Here is an 18,905-nt window from a genome sequence, read left to right as displayed (position 1 = left end):
TATATATATATATATATATATGTTTAGGAAAAATTTAAAATTTGGGCATGATCTTGTCTAAAATATAGATGTACTCCCCCATACATGTCACAATACAAGAAACTACATATTCATTTAACAAAAAATCATACTCCCTTTAAAAGTACGGGTCGAGAAAATCTTTCTATGGTCAATATTACCCTTAGTTTTTTTTAAATATTACATTGTTCTCCTAATCTATTCTAATTACCCTATCTTTTTTGAATTGGTAACCAAATAATTTATTTTATTCATAATGAGTCCTAATCTATTCTAATTACCCTATCTTTTTTGAATTGGTAACCAAATAATTTATTTTATTCATAATGAGACTTAACATGTTATTGGATAAAATAGATACTTGAATTGGTAACCAAATAATTTATTTTATTCATAATGAGACTTAACATGTTATTGGATAAAATAGATACGTTTAATATAATTCAAATCCTTTACTTATTTCAGTTCGTAGAGAAATCTAAAAAAATATGCTAGTCATCACCTACAAATTTTTGGACTTTGTAAAAAATATTCTCCAAGTGTTTTAAATTGTAAAAACGGCCCTACAAATTCAAAATTTTATTAAAGCATCTTGAAATTTACAAATTTTACTTATCTCAATTTAGTGAGAAACCTAAAAAATATATACTAACTAGAAATTGAGAGTTTTTTAACTTTGAAGAAAATATCTTGTAAGTTTTAAAAATTATAAAAACACTTCTAAAAATTCAAAATCTATAAAAAATACCTTAAAATTTTCAAACCTAAAAACATACTAAAAACCTACAAATAACACAACCAAGCCCCAAGAATTTATGAAATTTGCAATACACACTTTGAACTTTTTACAAATTATAAAATAAAAGCCTCAAAATTATAAAATAAAAAAAAATCCTAATAGTTTCTGACCTAACAGTACATTAAAAATATTAGAATTATAAATATCCCCTACATAATTTATAATTTATAGAAAACGCCCTTAAAGTTTCAAAAATTATAAACAAATATTTAAAATTCAAAATTTATAAAAAACACCCTAAAAATTTCAAATTCATTAGTAAATTGAAATCATATGAATTATAAATAGTCTATAAATAATTTACAATCTATAGAAAAGGCTTATAAGTTTAAAAATTATAAAAATTCCTTAAAATTCATAATTTATAAAAAATCACCATGAGATTTTCTAACCTATAGACACTAAAATTAATATGAAAAATTACTAACAACCCCTAAAAAATTAAAATATTACAAAAAATATCATACACATTTTAAAAGTATAGGTTTAGGAAAAACTTTTCATGGTAAATATTACCCTTAACTTTTTTGAAAATAACATAAATAATTAAAAATCTATTAAATTTAAAATTTACAAAAAACACCCTTAAAGTATAATACATTGCAAATTATCCCTCTAAAGTTTAAAATTTTTCAATGATTTTTTTGTAATTCCTTGATTTTAATGTATTGTTTATTAGTTTTGTGTATTTGTAAATTATAAATTTTAGGATATTTTTTTACACTTTTTAAAATTTTTGTGGGTGTTTATTTTATAGTTTTTTAAATTTTCATTGTCTTTTTAGTGTAATGCACATATATATCAATTAATGATGACATTATTTGACCATAATTAAGTGTGCACATCACTATTCCTAAACAATATAGTTTATATATACAAAAATTTTCAGACAATCTATATAGTGGTTAAAATATTTTAACTTCAATGTACTATTTTTTACAAATTGTATTTAATATGAACCCACCATATAATTTTAACTATGGTCATTATAATTTTAATACGTTTGATTGATTGACTATACATATAAAAACATAGATTACTTTCATAGATTACTTTACTTTCACATATGAGTTAATATTTGATGCTTAATAATTTAAATTATTACTTTTAAATTTAATATAAAGAGGAACTCTAATAAAATTTATTTATTTACCTGCAGCATCATACAATCTCAATTCCTATTTTTTACTGGAAATTTATTTCATAGTTACGCGTATCAAATTAGTAACTAAAATAATAATTATTTATGTTTAAATTAGGATGATTGTAGTTGGTCATTCACTATAAATTTTTTATGAAGATATATACCTTACTTTTTATAGCTATCTGCACTATCCATGTATATTTTATAAATTAGATCTTAATTTAACATATTAAATTATATTTCTTTTGTAGAAATTTCTTTCTTGACTTTTACATTGTGTAATCACTATATCACCATTCTAGCATAGAAATGACCTTACTCTAAATAGGATTCAAGTTAATATTTGCGTTACACTGAAGTATATATTATTGCTACTATGTGTATATATTTTAAGAAAATCATGTTAATACTTTTTAAATAGAAGAGAATATTCTAACCTCTGATATTATAAAAACTAAATATAGAAAATTGAATGATTAGCAAAAGAGAACTTACATCAAAAAAATGTGAGTAATAAGATAAAGAGAAAATGTAATGACATTGCTAATAATACTATAAATAGCAAACTACAATGTAAAGTTAACCTATTTTGTGGAGCCCAACTACTGGCTATAAGCATCGAGGTTTCCATATATATACTTTATAATTTATTAAAAAATGTCATATAATCTTATATAATAAAATTGATGTAATATTGAATAGTAATATCGTTGTAATAATATCATTATTAGGAAAATATCTTCATGAATTGATATATTCTTTACGATATATAAGCTATGCACTCCAAATTCTTGTGTCTTTTATAGAGCTAAAAAATTTGAATACGAGCCTCTAACATGTTGCTCTCACAAATAGCAAAATCTACTTAGGAGATATGGATATTTCAGATGAGTTATGTATCCTATATATAATACAATTACTCTAGGCAAGTGAGTTATAATAGTATTTTTTATTCACATCATTTATGATAAGATTTGATAAGGACCTTGCATCAAAGATTTTTTATTTATATTTAGAGCATATGGCGAAATATATCATAATCTCTCTGTTCTAATTTCGTAAGAAAATAAGTCTTCACACTTTCAGTTTTACTTCTACGATACAGAGAATGACCTATAAAATTGAATGAGAATATTATTTTAGATAATATAAATATGAGTGAAACATCAACTAAAAGTTAACGTGAATATGTGTCAAACTACCACTAAAAGTTTAATGGACATATTGTAAGTAAATTCATATGCAAAATTCCTTTGCGAATTGAAAGATCATCCATCTTTTGAAGACTTCAAGATACTAATAAATAGAGATGTTGTGCTATATTAATACGTTTATAACTCACAAATAGTAGATCACGTGACCACAGTCTAGGTTGAAAGGAAACAATGACAATATTTTATTTGAGAGAGAACTTATTGAGTTGATGATCAATATCAAAAAAGCTTTTTTTTTATTTTTTTATTTTTTCTCTATTTTTATAAATTTAAATAATCATGATATTCAACCACGTGTATTGCACGTGCATCTCAACTAGTAGTTGTAAAAAACTAAAACATTTAACCTAACATGAAATTCTTTCATCAAAAGTATCAAATAATACTTCACATAAATGGGTTTTTTTCGATATTAGCCCTCCAAATATTTCATAACTGAAATTGGTCCCCCCAAAATCTTGATATTCTGAAATTAGTCCCCTGTTACTCAAGTGTTTTGAAATTACATCATCTGCTAAGTAGAAAAATATATTACTGAGGTCATGGAAATGATGCATTGACTTGATATCTTATCAATTTATTGTCCATTCACATCATATATTTCTTTGTGTACTCACTCTCAGAAGTTTGATCCGGACACGGATTTATACTTTCTTGAGGACAAATCACACATACCATTTTAGTTTGTTTGCATATTTTCCCGGCACTTACTTTGATAGGAGTGCCATCTAGTATTGTGCTACTATTTTGAGGATCTTTTCTTAAGTCATGCATTCTTTAATACCTAGGGGTGACTTTATTTGTCTTTTCTTCATAAATAATGATGATAAAGTTTCTTCAATATATAATGATGATAAAGGATAATGATTGTTCTGATGTACTAGTTTACACAAATTATAAACTAAATTTACTATATCCATGTTACAGCATTTTATTTAACAATAATTCGATTATGTGTGCTCGCATTGTGTATGTTAATATGTAGTTGGAGAACATGTATGCAATTGTATCATATATGAATGTGTTTCCGTACCCATACTAGGTTCATCCTAGATTACAGCTCAAACATATAATGCAAAAAATAAAAATAAAAATTAAAAATATGCTAACAGCCCTTTACTCTTTTCTATATTACGATAAATGTTTCCGGTTTTTAGAGGAAAAATTCCAGTACCTTTCAGTAGTACTTTCATATTCATTCAAGTTTGTTGTCGCATCCCAAAATTTGAAAATTCAATTGTTGATATAGTTATAATCATGGAAAGTTTTGATTTCCTATAGGATTAAATAAAATAGATATACATATACGACTCAGGCATCCTTGAATTTGTGATCATTTCATTTGTTACGGGGTTGTTTGCTCTAATGCAATTAGGTACCTTTGTACATTCAAGCAACTTATTGTTGTCTAGGCCTTTGCAAGTTTTGCTGTAAGTTTTACAAATTTACAGCAGATTGGTTAGTTGAACAAGAACTAACTGTTCTGTTGCAAATTTTCATTTGCAGAAAATTTATGGTAGCACCTCTAATAATTGCTTCATTCAATTTCCAAAGATGCAATATTTTGCTTCCCTCAATTGGCTCTTTAAGATGCAAATAAATATAGAATATTTATCCCTAGGTGCCAGATCTTTGACTAACCTCGCTTCTTTAAATGCTGCTCTTCGCTGCCGATTAATATAGTCTGCTAAAAAGGTCTAACTGCTCACAATATATACTGTCTGAATTTTAGTAGTCATGCACCCATTTTCTTTTTTATACTGACATTTTTTGGCAACAAATGAGATCATAAAGCCTAGAGAGCTCAAAATTTCACTTGAATCAGTGAATAAAAGCTTGTGCAGATTGCTCAATAATTAGAACTAAGCTTGAATGTGAGCATATTCGAACTTGGGCTGTTTAGGCCACATGTGAGTGATTAAAAAAATATCCTAATTACCGAAATAAGCACAAGAAAAGTCGACTATAACTTACATTACTTTCGACTATTTCCATTCATGGATTCATAGTTTTTATGGGTAAATGATGAATGATGATGGTATTTACCACTATTCTTTGTTATCTAGATTCTTGTTTCCTTTTGTTGAATTAAAAGCCTTGTTCTATTACTGAAATCTCTTGGGCTTATATAGAGCCCTATAAACACACACTTACAATTAACCCCCTACACATACTAATATCTCAATACTCTTCCTCAAGATGGGAGAAAGATATTCACTAAGCCCATCTTGTCACATCCTCTAACCATATCTACAAAGCTAAGTCCCTTAGTCAGACAGTCTGCTGCCTGATCCTTAGTTGGAACATGGCCTAATTCCAGCAGTCCACTGTCCAACTTCTCTTTGATGAAGAACCTATCGATCTCGATGTGTTTGGTTCTATCATGCTGCACTGGGTTGTTGGCAATACTGATGGTTGACTTGTTGTCACACCACAACTTCATCTTGGCTCCTTGATCTAACTTCAGCTCCACCAGCATACTCTTCAGCTACAACAACTCCGCAACTCCCAAAGCCATAGCTCTATACTCTGCCTCAGTTGTCGATCTCGCCACCATCGACTGCTTCTTACTCTTTCATGAGACCAAGTTACCTCCTATAAAAATGCAGTATCCTGAGGTTCCTGTCATCAGCACAACTAGCCCAATAAGAGTCACAGTAACCCTCAATGCTCACATGGTCATTCTTCCTGAATATCAGCCTTTTTCCGGGGGCACTCTTCAAATACCTTAGAATCTGGTACACTGCGTCCATATGACCCTTCCTTAGATCTTGCATGTAGTGGCTCACCACGCTCACTGCAAAAGAGATATCGGAGCACGTGTGACTCAAATAGATCAACATGCCCACCAACCTCTGGTATCTGTCATGATCAACTGGTTCTCCAGCCTCAGCACCCAGCTTGAACCTCTGGTCAATCGGTGTAGTTGCAGGTTTGCACCCCAACATCCATGTCTCTTTGAGAAGATCCAGTACATACTTTCTTTAGGAGAGGACAATCCCCTCCGCTCCTCGAGCTATCTCTATCCCAAGAAAGTATCGAAGCAAGCCAAGATCTTTCACCTCGAACTCCTTACCCAGTCTCACTTTGAGTTGAGCAATCTCCTTCTCATCATTCCCTGTAATAATCATATCATCCACATATACCGTAAGCATGGTAATGTGACCTCCACTCCGTGGAAAGAACACGGTATGATCGGCGTTGATCTGTTGGTTCCCCATACCTATCATATTCCTCTTGAATCTGTCGAACCAAGCACGAGGAGTCTACTTTAGCCCACTGTCTGATCTGTGCCGAATCCTAGTGGTATCTCCATGTATACTTCCTCCACTAGATCTCCATGAAGAAATATATTCTTCATATGTAGTTGGTGTAACTTTCATCCACCATTTACTGCCAGAGAGATCAAGGTCCGAACCGTGCTCATCTTCGCCACCGGTGTAAAAGTCTCATCATAGTCGATGTTGTATGTCTGACTGTACCCTTTTGCCACCAGACGAGCCTTGTAGCACTCAACCCGTCCATCTGGATTCTGCTTCACAGTGAAGACCCACTTGCATCCAACTGCTTTCTTCCCTTCTGGGAGTTTTACTAACTCCTAAGTACGGTTCTTCTCAAGAGCGCCTAGCTCCTCATGCATAGTCGCTTTTCACTTTAGGTCCTTCTTAGCAACCTGCCAATTGTTAGGTACGGTAACAGAGTCCAACGATGTAATGAATACTCCATGTACAGTAGAGATGTTAGAATATGATACAAACTGAGCAAGATCCCAACCATATCTATCGGGAGGATTTCCCGCATTGCTGCGAGTAGTCCTCCGTACTGATATTGGTGTAGGAGGAGTAAGGAAAGGAATGATATTACTTTGGGAGGAATTTGGTGATGGTATAGGTGTCTCAGGAGTCGGGGCAGGCGTTGGCAAGGGACTTGATACCAGTGACACTGTAGGTACTGTTCACACAATTTGCTTTCCCTTCCTACTATAGGTAAGTAGCCCCCCCTGAGCCGTGGGCCTCACACCTCTCGTCTCCTTCTCCTCCTCTTCACTCTCCTGCTCCTTCTCAGCCAATTCTCCATGTCAAGGAATCGATATAGAAATTGATTCCACATTATTCCGTGAACTCTCACCAATCTCCCTCTCTCGCCACATACTCCCAGTATCGGGCGAGTCGCTAAAGGGTGAAGTTACCTCCAGGGTGTAATATGGTTCGAACTCTCGAAAGTGCACATTCATGCTCACAAATAACCTCTTCTCCACTGGACTCCAGTAAACATACCCTTTCTGTATCGCAGAATAGTCCACAAAGATACACTTCACTGCTCTAGGGTCAAGCTTTCCAACAGATGGTCTGTTGTCCTTCACAAAGCACACACAGCCAAACGTCTTTAGTGGAAGAATCCCACTATTATCTCCCTTCAATATCTCACACGGAGACTTCTACTCTAGCACTTTTGAGGGCATACTGTTGATCAACTGAGCTGCGGTCAACACTGCTTGCCCCCATAGAGTCTTTGGAACATTCATGGTGATCATCATGCTTCTGGCCACCTCTAGAAGGTGTCTGTTCTTCCTTTCTGCTACCCTATTCTGTGCTGGTGTGTATGCACGTGGTCTGATGTTTTATTCCCTTACCTGACAGGTATTCCCTAAGTGCTCTATTGGTATACTCTGTCCTATTATCAGACCTCAGTACCTTCACCACTGCTCCATATTGAGTCTGAACATACCTATGAAAGTCTTGGAAGCAACCAAACACTTCACTCTTATTTTTCATCAAGTATAACCAAGTAACACGAGAGAAGCAATCAATGAAGGTAACAAAATACTTGCATTTATTCATAAAACTTGTGGAACAAGGCCCTCAAACATCAGAATGTATCAGGTCAAATGCACGAGAACTCTGATGGCCAGAACTAACATAAGAGCTTCTAGTAAGCTTTCCAAACTCACATGCATCGCACACAAGTTTCTGTTTATTTGTTTTCTCAAATAAAAATGGATACAACCTACTTAAAACACTAAAGGATGAATGTCCCAAACGTTGGTGATGAAGCATCAACACACTCTCAGCACTCATCTCAGGTCCTACTCGTGCTCTCTCTACCATAGACACCAACGCTGAGTCCAGCCCTTTACGATCCGGGTATCACAGTCCAGTACTCCACGTGTCAGTCCTAAGTCTTCGTCCTGTCCCCTTCACCTGGAAGATCACCTTGGGAATGTCAAAAGAAATAATACATTTTAATTAGAGTGTGATGGCACTAATGGACAAAAGATTTACTGAAAAGGAAGGAGCATGCAAAACATTGGACAAAGTTACAGAACATGTGCAATTAACTGTACTCTTACCAACCGCAGGCTGAAATATACCATCAGCAGTCTGGATGCTGTCAGCCGATGCTAGTTGAGTGTATGATAAGAACTCACTAGCATTCCCTGTTACATGTCGAGATGCACCGGAATCGACTATCCATTCTGATGACCTAGTAGGAGATATAGAAGCAAGAGCATGTGTGTCATCAGTACCTTTGGTCGGATGAGCGTAAGTAGCAGTGTTGCCTTTAGGAAAGAACGAAGTGGATGCCTCCTCAGTTCTACTCTTCTTGTCTCCATCACCTGCTGCTCTCTGCTTCCTCCTAAGTACCTCCAGGAGCATCTGTTCCTCCCCAGTGAAGACCACATCAGCTTCTTCCTCTCCCTCTGCTACAATCAGATTTGCTCGGTTGCCTCCTCTTCCACCTCGTCGACCGCCAGGTCCATCCGAATTTCCCTCCTTGGGTGGCTTAGGATAAGCGTGTCTCAGATGACCTACATCACCACGGTTGTAGCATTGCTGAGTCTCCTCCTTGAATCCAATGCTATCTAAATTAGAGACTGCCAATGCTGACCTCACCCCTGGAAGTTCACCTGTCCCAGCCTGTAGCTTAATGCGACTCTCCTCATGTATCATAGCTGAGACTACCTCTTCAAGTGTGGGAATCTTTGACTGAGCTAGCAGCATCGCGGTCCTCTGATCAAATGCTAAGGCCAGCCCCTGGAGAAACACCATAGTCCTTTCCTACAGAAAGGCCTCTCTCTTTACACTCCGGTGTTGGACCCTAGAGGGGGGGTGATTAGGGTTAAGAGGCTCTAATATGCAATATAAATTCAGCACAAGCAAAACACAAAACAAAAATACGATAAAAGTAAGAGAGATAGGATTAGGAGTTCGTTATCCTTGACGCGCGATGTGTTAACGAGGTTCGGCCCTCTGGCCTACGTCTCCGCTCCCCACTCTCGAGGAGAAATCCACTATACACCCGGTTTGGAAGCCGGAACTTTGTCTACACAGCGATCTCCACAGATCTCTCTCACTACACGGTTTGATCTCAACAGATCACACCCTCACAGTAGATCTTACACAAGATCTCACCCTCACAGCAGAAGAAAAGATGCAAGACTCTCTCTTTACACAGCCCCTATGGCAAAGAGAAAGGTTACTAAAGCTGGGAAGAGAATCACACAAAAACACAGAGAAAAAAAAAACAGATTTGAAAATTTTCTCAGGAAAACAGAGCTCTCTGGTTTTTGCAAACGTTAGGGCTTCCCAATCTTCCTATTTAGGAAGATAATCTTCTTTTCAGACTCTCAGCTCAGACTGTGCCAAACACTAATAAGTGAAACCACAGCGAACGAGGCAAAAACCGACCGTTTAAAAAAGTCGCGGCTGACCAAAGACACAAATCGGTTGACCGAAGGGAATTTCGGTCGACCGAAAAAATGCTTCGGTCGACCGACCGAAATTTTCAGTTGACCACTAACAACCTAGAAAACTTGGAAATCAAGCAGAGACACCGTCGGTCGACCGGCGCGGTCGACCGATTTGAAAGTCGAGATTTCGGTCGACCGTACCGGTCGACCAACGACCTCTCCTCTCTGGAAAATAGTAAGGAATGGCCATGGGAGCGGTCGACCGGACCGGTCGACCGCTTTCTGACATTTTGCAGAAAACAGTTTTTGACCAACTTGAAATATTTGCAAAATATTTATTTGACCTCTGAAAAATCTGAAACTTTGTAAAATATTTTTAATACTAAAAACAAACTGTTTAGAAAAGGAATTTTGCAGATAGGTCCTCATACTTATGAAAAATAGTATTTTGTGAAAAACGCTTAAAAACCTAAGTATGAAATCGTGTGTGTGATTCCCAATAGCTTCAAGTAAAATCAGTAACTCTTTGCCTACATTCTAGCACTAGAGAGAGAAACAAAAGAAAGCTAATATCCTCATATAGAGAGCAATACTTGAGCTTTGATATAGCTTGAATCGGATGAAGCTTGTATTCGAATTTGTCGTTCTTAAAATAACGTTGCTTCATCTCTTGGCCTCCACCTCCTTTGGATATCTTCGTTGTAGCGTATATTCCATCCATCCTCCGTTAATGGCACTAACGAGCTTGATAAATGAATTTACTACATTTTCACTCAATAAGCTATTAGTACCGATAATGGTGGTTGTAAAACATCATCAAAACATAAGGGCTAACAATCTCCCCCTTTTTGATGATGACAACCAACCATTATATAAGAGCAAAAATAAAATAGCTTATAGATAGGTGCTCCCCCTATCTATGAGCTCCCCCTAAATATATGCAACAAATAAGGAGATTTCTCTCCCCCTTTGTCACCATATCTACCTTACATCCGGCAAAGTCGGCATCACAAAAACCATATAAATCAAAAGAGGTGCTTCTTGGATAAAATAAGCCAAGGTTAAAAGTTCCATTAACATACTTAATGATTCTTTTAACCGCAATTAAATGAGACGCTTTGGGAGAGGCTTGAAAACGTGCACATGCACATACACTAAACATGATGTCGGGTCTACTAGCGGTGAGATAAAGAAGACTACCTATCATACCTCGGTATAGTTTTTGGTCCACATCTTCACCACTCTCATCCGCATCAAGCTTAACACTAGTACTCATGGGAGTAGGCGCATGCTTAGAATTCTCCAACTTGAATTTCTTCACCAATTCCTTCGCATACTTGCTTTGTGAAATGAAGATCCCATCCTTAGTTTGCTTGACTTGGAGCCCGAGAAAGAATGTAAGCTCTCCCATCATACTCATCTCAAAGTGATCCTGCATTACTTTAGAAAATTCCTTGCACAAGGATTCATTAGTAGCACCGAAAATGATGTCATCCACATATATTTGAACTAAAATGAAATCATTTTTCCTTTTTCTCACAAAAAGTGTGTTATCAATTGTTCCTTTTGAAAAACCATTTTCAATAAGAAAACTAGAGAGGCGAGCATACCAAGCCCTAGGAGCTTGTTTCAACCCATATAAAGCTTTTTGTACCCGGTAAACATGATTAGGAAAAGCATGATCTATAAAACCGGGGGGTTGCTCAACATACACTTCCTCTTCTATAAAGCCATTTAAGAAGGCACTTTTAACATCCATTTGAAAAAGTTTGAAATTTTTAAAGCTAGCAAATGCCAAAAACATCCTAATAGATTCCAACCTTGCAACCGGTGCAAAGGTTTCATCATAGTCTATGCCCTCCTCTTGATTGTATCCTTGGGCAACCAAACGAGCTTTATTTCTAGTTACAATGCCATGTTCATCAAGTTTGTTTCTAAAAACCCATTTTGTACCAATAACACTAGCATTGTTAGGTCTAGGAACTAACTTCCAAACTTCATTTCTTTGAAAATTGTTTAATTCTTCATGCATAGCCAAAACCCAAAACTCATCATTTAAAGCATCATTAACCTTTTTAGGTTCTAGTTGAGATAGAAATGCAACATTACCACATTCACTCAAGGCTTTTGAGCGAGTTATAACTCCTTTTGAAGGGCTCCCAATGATTTGTTCCTTTGGATGGTTTGATGTGAATTTCCAAGCTTTAGGTGGTTCAACTTGTTCTTGAGCATTGGTGCTATCTACATCCTTTTGAACTTCTATAGAGGGAGTGTCATTGATTTGCAACAAGTCCAATCCTCCCTCAATATCATCATCATCATCTTTCCTAGGCAACACAACTTGAGAGCCAACATTAGTCTCATCAAAAGTAACGTTTATAGACTCTTCAACAACGAGGCTTCGTTTATTGAAGACCCTATAAGCCTTACTTCGAGGTGCATAACCCAAGAAAATACCAACATCAATTTTGGAATCAAATTTATCATGGTGATCTTTTGTATTTAAAATAAAGCATTTGCAACCAAAGACACGAAAATAACCAATGAAAGGAGTTTTTCCATAATAAAGTTCATAAGGAGTTTTCTTAAGCTTTGGTCTAATCAAAACACGATTTAAAACATGGCAAGCCGTATTGACAGCTTCCGCCCAAAAGTATTTTGGTAAATCAAATGAGTTTAACATAGTGCGTGCCATCTCTTGTATGGTACGATTTTTCCGTTCAACAACACCATTTTGTTGTGGTGTTCTAGGAGCGGAAAACATATGAGTTATACCATGATGAGCACAAAAATCATAGAAAAATTCATTTTGAAATTCACCACCATGATCACTTCTTATTTTAACAACTTTCAAATCCTTTTCATTTTCAATTCTTTTAACATGATTAGCAAATTCTTCAAAACAATCATTTTTCTTTGCAAGAAATATTGTCCATGTAAAACGAGAAAAATCATCAATAATCACAAAAACATAGTGTTTGCCTCCAAGAGAGGTAACACGCATAGGACCAAATAAATCAAGATGAAGTAATTGCAAGGGTTTAGAAGTCGATACCTCATGGATGGATTTGAAAGAAGATTTTGTTTGTTTACCTTTGGCACAATCCTCACAAATTGTATCTTTTATGAAGTGCAAGCTAGGTAGCCCTTTCACAAGATTCTTCTTAGACAATTTTGATATTAACTCCATATTTGCATGTCCAAGTCTCTTGTGCCAAATCCAAGGATTTTCATCAATTGCCGCAAGACACTTTACATCTTGATTCACTAACTCATTCATCTCAAAAATGTAAACATTAGACTTGCGATTTGCAATAAAAACAATTTTTCCATCCATACTAATGATGCATTTATCCGGTTTAAAAGAAATATCAAAACCTTTATCACTTAATTGGCTAATGCTAAGAAGATTATGATTCAAGCCATTTACTAAGTAAACATCTTCTATTATGGGTGAGGGTTTCTTACCAATAGAACCGATACCAATGATTTTACCTTTCTCACCACCACCGAAGGAGACATTGCCTCCTTCAATCCTTGATAGGGTTGCAAATAACTCTTTGTTGCCCGTCATATGATGTGAGCAACCACTATCAAGGTACCACATCTCCTTACGTCGTTGCCGTGACGTTCCCTACAAAAGAAGAAGATGAAGGTGTAGTAGCTTTAGGTACCCATGTCTTGGGTCCTTGGTGGTTAGTAGTCTTGGTACCTTTGGGTACCCATATCAAACCATAAAAATCTTCATTGTCTTTAATTCTACAATGAGTAGAAATGTGTCCATGTCTCATACAATAGGTGCATACAAAATTTCTTTTGTATGTACGGATGTTAGAACCATGAAACCTATTTCTATCATGGTGATTATAGTTAGCATAAGCATGGGTGGGTCTAGTTCTACAACCCTCAATTTCTAATTTTTCAATCTTTGATTTTAATTGCTTGTTCTCGAAATCGAGATCTCCTAGCAATTCATCTTTAAGAGCAAGAGAGGTTGTTAGTTGTTCTAGCTTAATATCACAAGAGGCATGCAATTTTTTGAAAGAAGAGTATTCTTTAGACATTCTTTTAAATTCAAAGTTCAACTCTTCTAAAGCCATAGCTATGTCACATTGCATATAGAAAGATTCACTTTCGGCCTCGGATATTACCTCATGTTCATTTGCCATGAAACAAACATTTGGGTCATGAAGAGCAAGTTTGGCTCCTTCTTCATCACTATCCGAGTCACTTGGTTCGGATTCTTCCCATCCGGCATACATAGCCTTCTTCTTCTTGTACTTCATGTACTTTTCTTTGAGCTTGGGGCAATCCTTAGCGATGTGACCCGGTTCATTGCACTCAAAATATTTACCTACACGAGATGAAAACTTGTTGTTAGATCGGGGATTAAATTTTTTGTTCATTTTAATAAGTCTAGAGATTCTTCTAGAGAGATGAGCCACTTCTCTAGAAAAATCAACTTCACTATCCGACGACGAAGATGAGTTGTCACTAGCTCCCTTGAGAGCTATGGTCTTCAATTTTAGCTCCTTTGAGAGCTATGGTCTTCAACTTTGGTGACGGCTCCTCAACTTCTCGTGATGGCACTTCCTCCTTCTCCTTCCCCTTGAGCTTCTTCTCATGCACTTTGAGCTTTCCGATAAGGCTATCAAGAGCTAAGGTAGTGAGGTCATGAGCTTCCTCAATGGCCGTAGCCTTGGGCTCCCATGCCGGAGTCAATGAGCGAAGTATCTTGTAGTTCATCTCTTGAATGGATAATTGCTTATCTAGACCATGTAATTCATTGATGATATTAGTAAAACGGGAAAACATAGCATCAATGGATTCATTAGGAAGCATTTTAAATAGCTCATAATCATGCATGAGTCCACTAATCTTAGATTCCTTAACTTGGGGTGTTCATTCATGTGTGACACATAATTTTTGCCAAATTTCGTATGCGGTTGCACACGTGGAAACCCTATTGTATTCATTGGGGGAAAGACCACAAATTAAGACGTTCATGGTCTTAGCATTGAGATTGGCAAGGTGCCTTTCATCATCGGACATGTTCTCGACTTTTGACTTCTCTACATATTTCTTTTCTATGAGCCCTAGGATGTCAAAATCAATGCAACGAAGGTAAATTCTCATCCTAGCCTTCCAATAAGCAAAATTAGTAAATTAGTCCCTGTGAAGAGTGGTGGTCTAGTTGTGGATTGTCCTTCTAACATATGCATATTCAAAGAGGCCTCCATTAGATCTTTTCTCTAAGGTTGTTAAACCAAAAACTGATATAGAGACCAAGCTCTGATACCCAATTGTTGGACCCTAGAGGGGGGTGATTAGGGTCAAGAGGCTCTAATATGCAATATAAATTCAGCACAAGCAAAACACAAAACAAAAATGCGATAAAAGTAAGAGAGATAGGGTTAGGAGTTCGTTATCCTTGACGCACGATGTGTTAACGAGGTTCGGCCCTCTGGCCTACGTCCCCGCTCCCCACTCTCGAGGAGAAATCCACTACACACCCGGTTTGGAAGCCGGAACTTCGTCTACACAGCGATCTCCACAGATCTCTCTCACTACACAGTTTGATCTCAACAGATCACACCCTCACAGTAGATCTTACACAAGATCTCACCCTCACAGCAGAAGAAAAGATGCAAGACTCTCTCTTTACACAGCCCCTATGGCAAAGAGAAAGGTTACTGAAGCTGGGAAGTGAATCACACAAAAACACAAAGAAAAACAGATTTGAAAATTTTCTCAGGAAAACAGAGCTCTCTGGTTTTTGCAAACGTTAGGGCTAGGGAAGAAGAAGCAGTCTGGGGGGTTTTTATAAAAGAGTTTAAACCAATTAAAAACAAAAACCCAATCTTCCTATTTAGGAAGATAATCTTCTTTTCAGACTCTCAGCTCAGACTGTGCCAAACACTAATAAGTGAACGCGAACAACTTTGAAAACTTGGAAAACAAGCAGAACCATCATCGGTCGACCGGCGCGGTTGACCGATATAGAAATCGAGATTTCGGTTGACCGTACCGGTCGACCGATGACCTCTCTGGAAAATAGTAAGGAATGGCCATGAGAGCGGTCGACCGGACCGGTCCGACCGCTTTCTGACATTTTGCAGAAAACAGTTTTTGACCAACTTGAAATATTTGCAAAATATTTATTTGACCTCTGAAAAATCTGAAACTTTGTAAAATGTTTTTAATACTAAAAACAAACTGTTTAGAAAAGGAATTTTACAGATAGGTCCTCATACTTATGAAAAATAGTATTTTGTGAAAAACGCTTAAAAACCTAAGTATGAAATCGTTTGTGTGATTCCAATAGCTTCAAGTAAGATCAGTAACTCTTTGCCTACATTCTAGCACTAGAGAGAGAAACAAAAGAAAGCTAATATCCTCATATATAAAGAACAATACTTGAGCTTTGATATAGCTTGAATCGGATGAAGCTTGTATTCGAATTTGTCGTTCTTAAAATAACGTTGCTTCATCTCTTGGCCTCCACCTCCTTTGGATATCTTCGTTGTAGCGTATATTCCATCCATCCTCCGTTAATGGCACTAACGAGCTTGATAAATGAATTTACTATATTTTCACTCAATAAGCTATTAGTACCGATAATGGTGGTTGTAAAACATCATCAAAACATAAGGGCTAACATCCGGATCCTTGCAGCTTGCTCGAAGTGAGAAGTGATCATGATCCAGTCAAAAACGCTCCAGCTCTGTGGCATACTCCTGTACTATCCTATCTCCCTGGACTGTAGCATTAATCTCCCTCTTAATCTGGAACACTCTCAGGTTATTCCCCACCCCATCATAGGTTCTCCTTAGCTTCTCCCAGACGTCCTTCACCTTCCCAATGCCGTCCATTGTGGGAGCAATCGACTGGACCGATGAGTTGATAAGCTAGATGTACACCAACATATGAGTGGACTTCCACTCATCTCTTCCCGTAGTGCCCTCATCCGGCTCAGCCTTTTCACCTGTCAAGTACCCCTCCAGATTCCTCCCTGCGAGAGTGTACCTCACCCGATGTGACCAGCTCAGATATGTAGCTGGCCCATCGAGTTTTAGATCAATGGGTGGGAGCTCCAATTTTGCTCATGGTCTTGTCGCACTCTCACCAGCCGACAACTTTATCAGCTGCATCAAAGTTGAGACCTCCGTGGGGTTCAATTTCTTGATGATCTCCTCCATCGATCAAGCTCTAGATCAAACACCCATTCTTCTTCTTCTCTTCGAACCCTTGTTGTGTGCAGTGAAAATTTCGGCAGCACTTCTGCTGCACAACAAGAGTAAGATCTCAACTGAATCCCTGTTTCTCAAAGAAAACAAGAATCAAAAGTGATATATCTTAACAACGTGAGATATATACTTTTCCTCTCATCAGTTCTAGGACTGACTTGTCGAGGGAATCTAACAATCTACACACCCAGATCTGGATCATCCAATCACGGGGAGATCCTCCTCCCTAGCACGACGGCCAGCGACTCAAGCGCGCAGCGCTAGCAGCCCATCGGGTAGCCGGCCACGGCGGCTCGACCGCACGAAGCCGTGGCGACGGGGCTTGAGTAGCAGCGCACCGCGAGGTGTCGGAAGGTACGGAGGCGCACGAAAGCGGGGTTGCGCGGCGCGCCTAGGGTTTAGGCGTTAGGAGGAGGAGGAGGGTTACGGCCTAGGGTTTTGTCTCTGATACCATGTGTTGATTAAAAGCCTTGTTCTGTTACAACATGAAATACTCAGGCTTATATTAGCAGCCCTATAAACACACACTTACAATTAACCCCCTACACATACTATTATCTTAACACCTTTCCTGTGCACTTGACACAGAAAAACCTTTCTTAGCTTTCTTTGCGTTACCTACTTCATAACTGATCACTAAATCACTTTGATTCAAGTCATTCAACACTTGGTTCATTCTATAAGAAAACAAACATGATTAGGATCTTCGGAAATGTCATTATAAAAATTCGTAGAGGGGAAAATACCTTTACAGAAACACAGAAACTATAAACAGTGAACAATGCTCACAAACGATTGTCACATTCTTTATCTGAAGGATAGCTACGACTACATAACCAGAAGTTGCCCTAAAAAATAAATGACTTTGTTTTAGATTTTGCTAAGTTAATTCTTGGAGAATTACTCATTAAACCTTTCAATTGGGGGAATGACCATTAAACTCTTTTTTTCAATATTCACAAAAAACATACCCATTTTGCGAGTTTAGTACTTAATTCCCGTTCTGAAGTTTTGAGCCACATTGTCGATTATGCAGCTTCAGGAGAGCCGCCACTTCTTCTGGCAGCCTCAGTTCATTGTGCAACTAGAGATGCTATAAAAGCCGCAAGAGCAGAGTTTTTACCTGAAGATTCTTCATCGACGTTCACGCTGGATGTTCCAGCAACTATGCCTGTTGTAAAAGAGCTATGTGGGCTGGATATTGTTGAGAGGTATCTTGAAGCTAATCTTGGATGAAAGAGCTAATCTCTGTGTGTAAGTTGGTGAACTTGAACTTTAATTATGTGTTGAAAGTGTTGTGCTAGAAAATTGTGGTATTGGATTTGATATGGATGGTCACTTGGTTCAAATAAAATCGTAATTGCTGTTGTATTTGTAATTTGCAGAAACCAGCTGTAATTTTCGTTGTTGTTGTTTGTTTCATTACAAACATGTTTTATTTATTTCACTGAACCACAATAAGCTTCGGCCTTTGACGTTGACCTCAAAAAAATTTTGAATCTCTCACTAAACCGCTTATAACTCTGGGAATCCTTAAAAAAAGCCTCGAAATATTCTGTTATTCTCCACAGCATGTTTGGCAACTTAATATTCAGCAACTTATTTTACTTTTAAGTATTTTTTTTTTCTTTATAAGGGACCAATTTTATATTTGATGAGAGTTAACATTTTCACTTATTTCTTACTTATAAGTAGGAAATTTTATGTTGAGAATCCCCAACTTATTATATTTTTTTTCCTATTTATAAGGGGTTATCCTTATTTAGGCCAATCGACTACCCTCCAACTCCCT

At 36.8% G+C, this 18,905-nt stretch overlaps 1 protein-coding gene across 1 annotated transcript in view; it reads left to right on the top strand.

The window, feature by feature from the left end:
• Positions 1-18,536, top strand: part of LOC109843898 (indole-3-acetaldehyde oxidase-like) — a 39,782-nt gene extending 21,246 nt beyond the window's left edge. The window contains 1 exon segment of the mRNA XM_020412858.1: positions 18,150-18,536. Within this exon segment, the coding sequence (XP_020268447.1) occupies positions 18,150-18,349 (200 nt within the window). The 3' untranslated portion in view covers positions 18,350-18,536.

This window comes from Asparagus officinalis, chromosome 5 (assembly GCF_001876935.1).
Source record: "Asparagus officinalis chromosome 5, Aspof.V1, whole genome shotgun sequence".
Lineage (NCBI taxonomy): Eukaryota > Viridiplantae > Streptophyta > Magnoliopsida > Asparagales > Asparagaceae > Asparagus > Asparagus officinalis.
The sequence above is the reverse complement of the archived record's forward strand: the minus strand, read 5'-3'. Positions and strand labels throughout refer to the sequence as shown.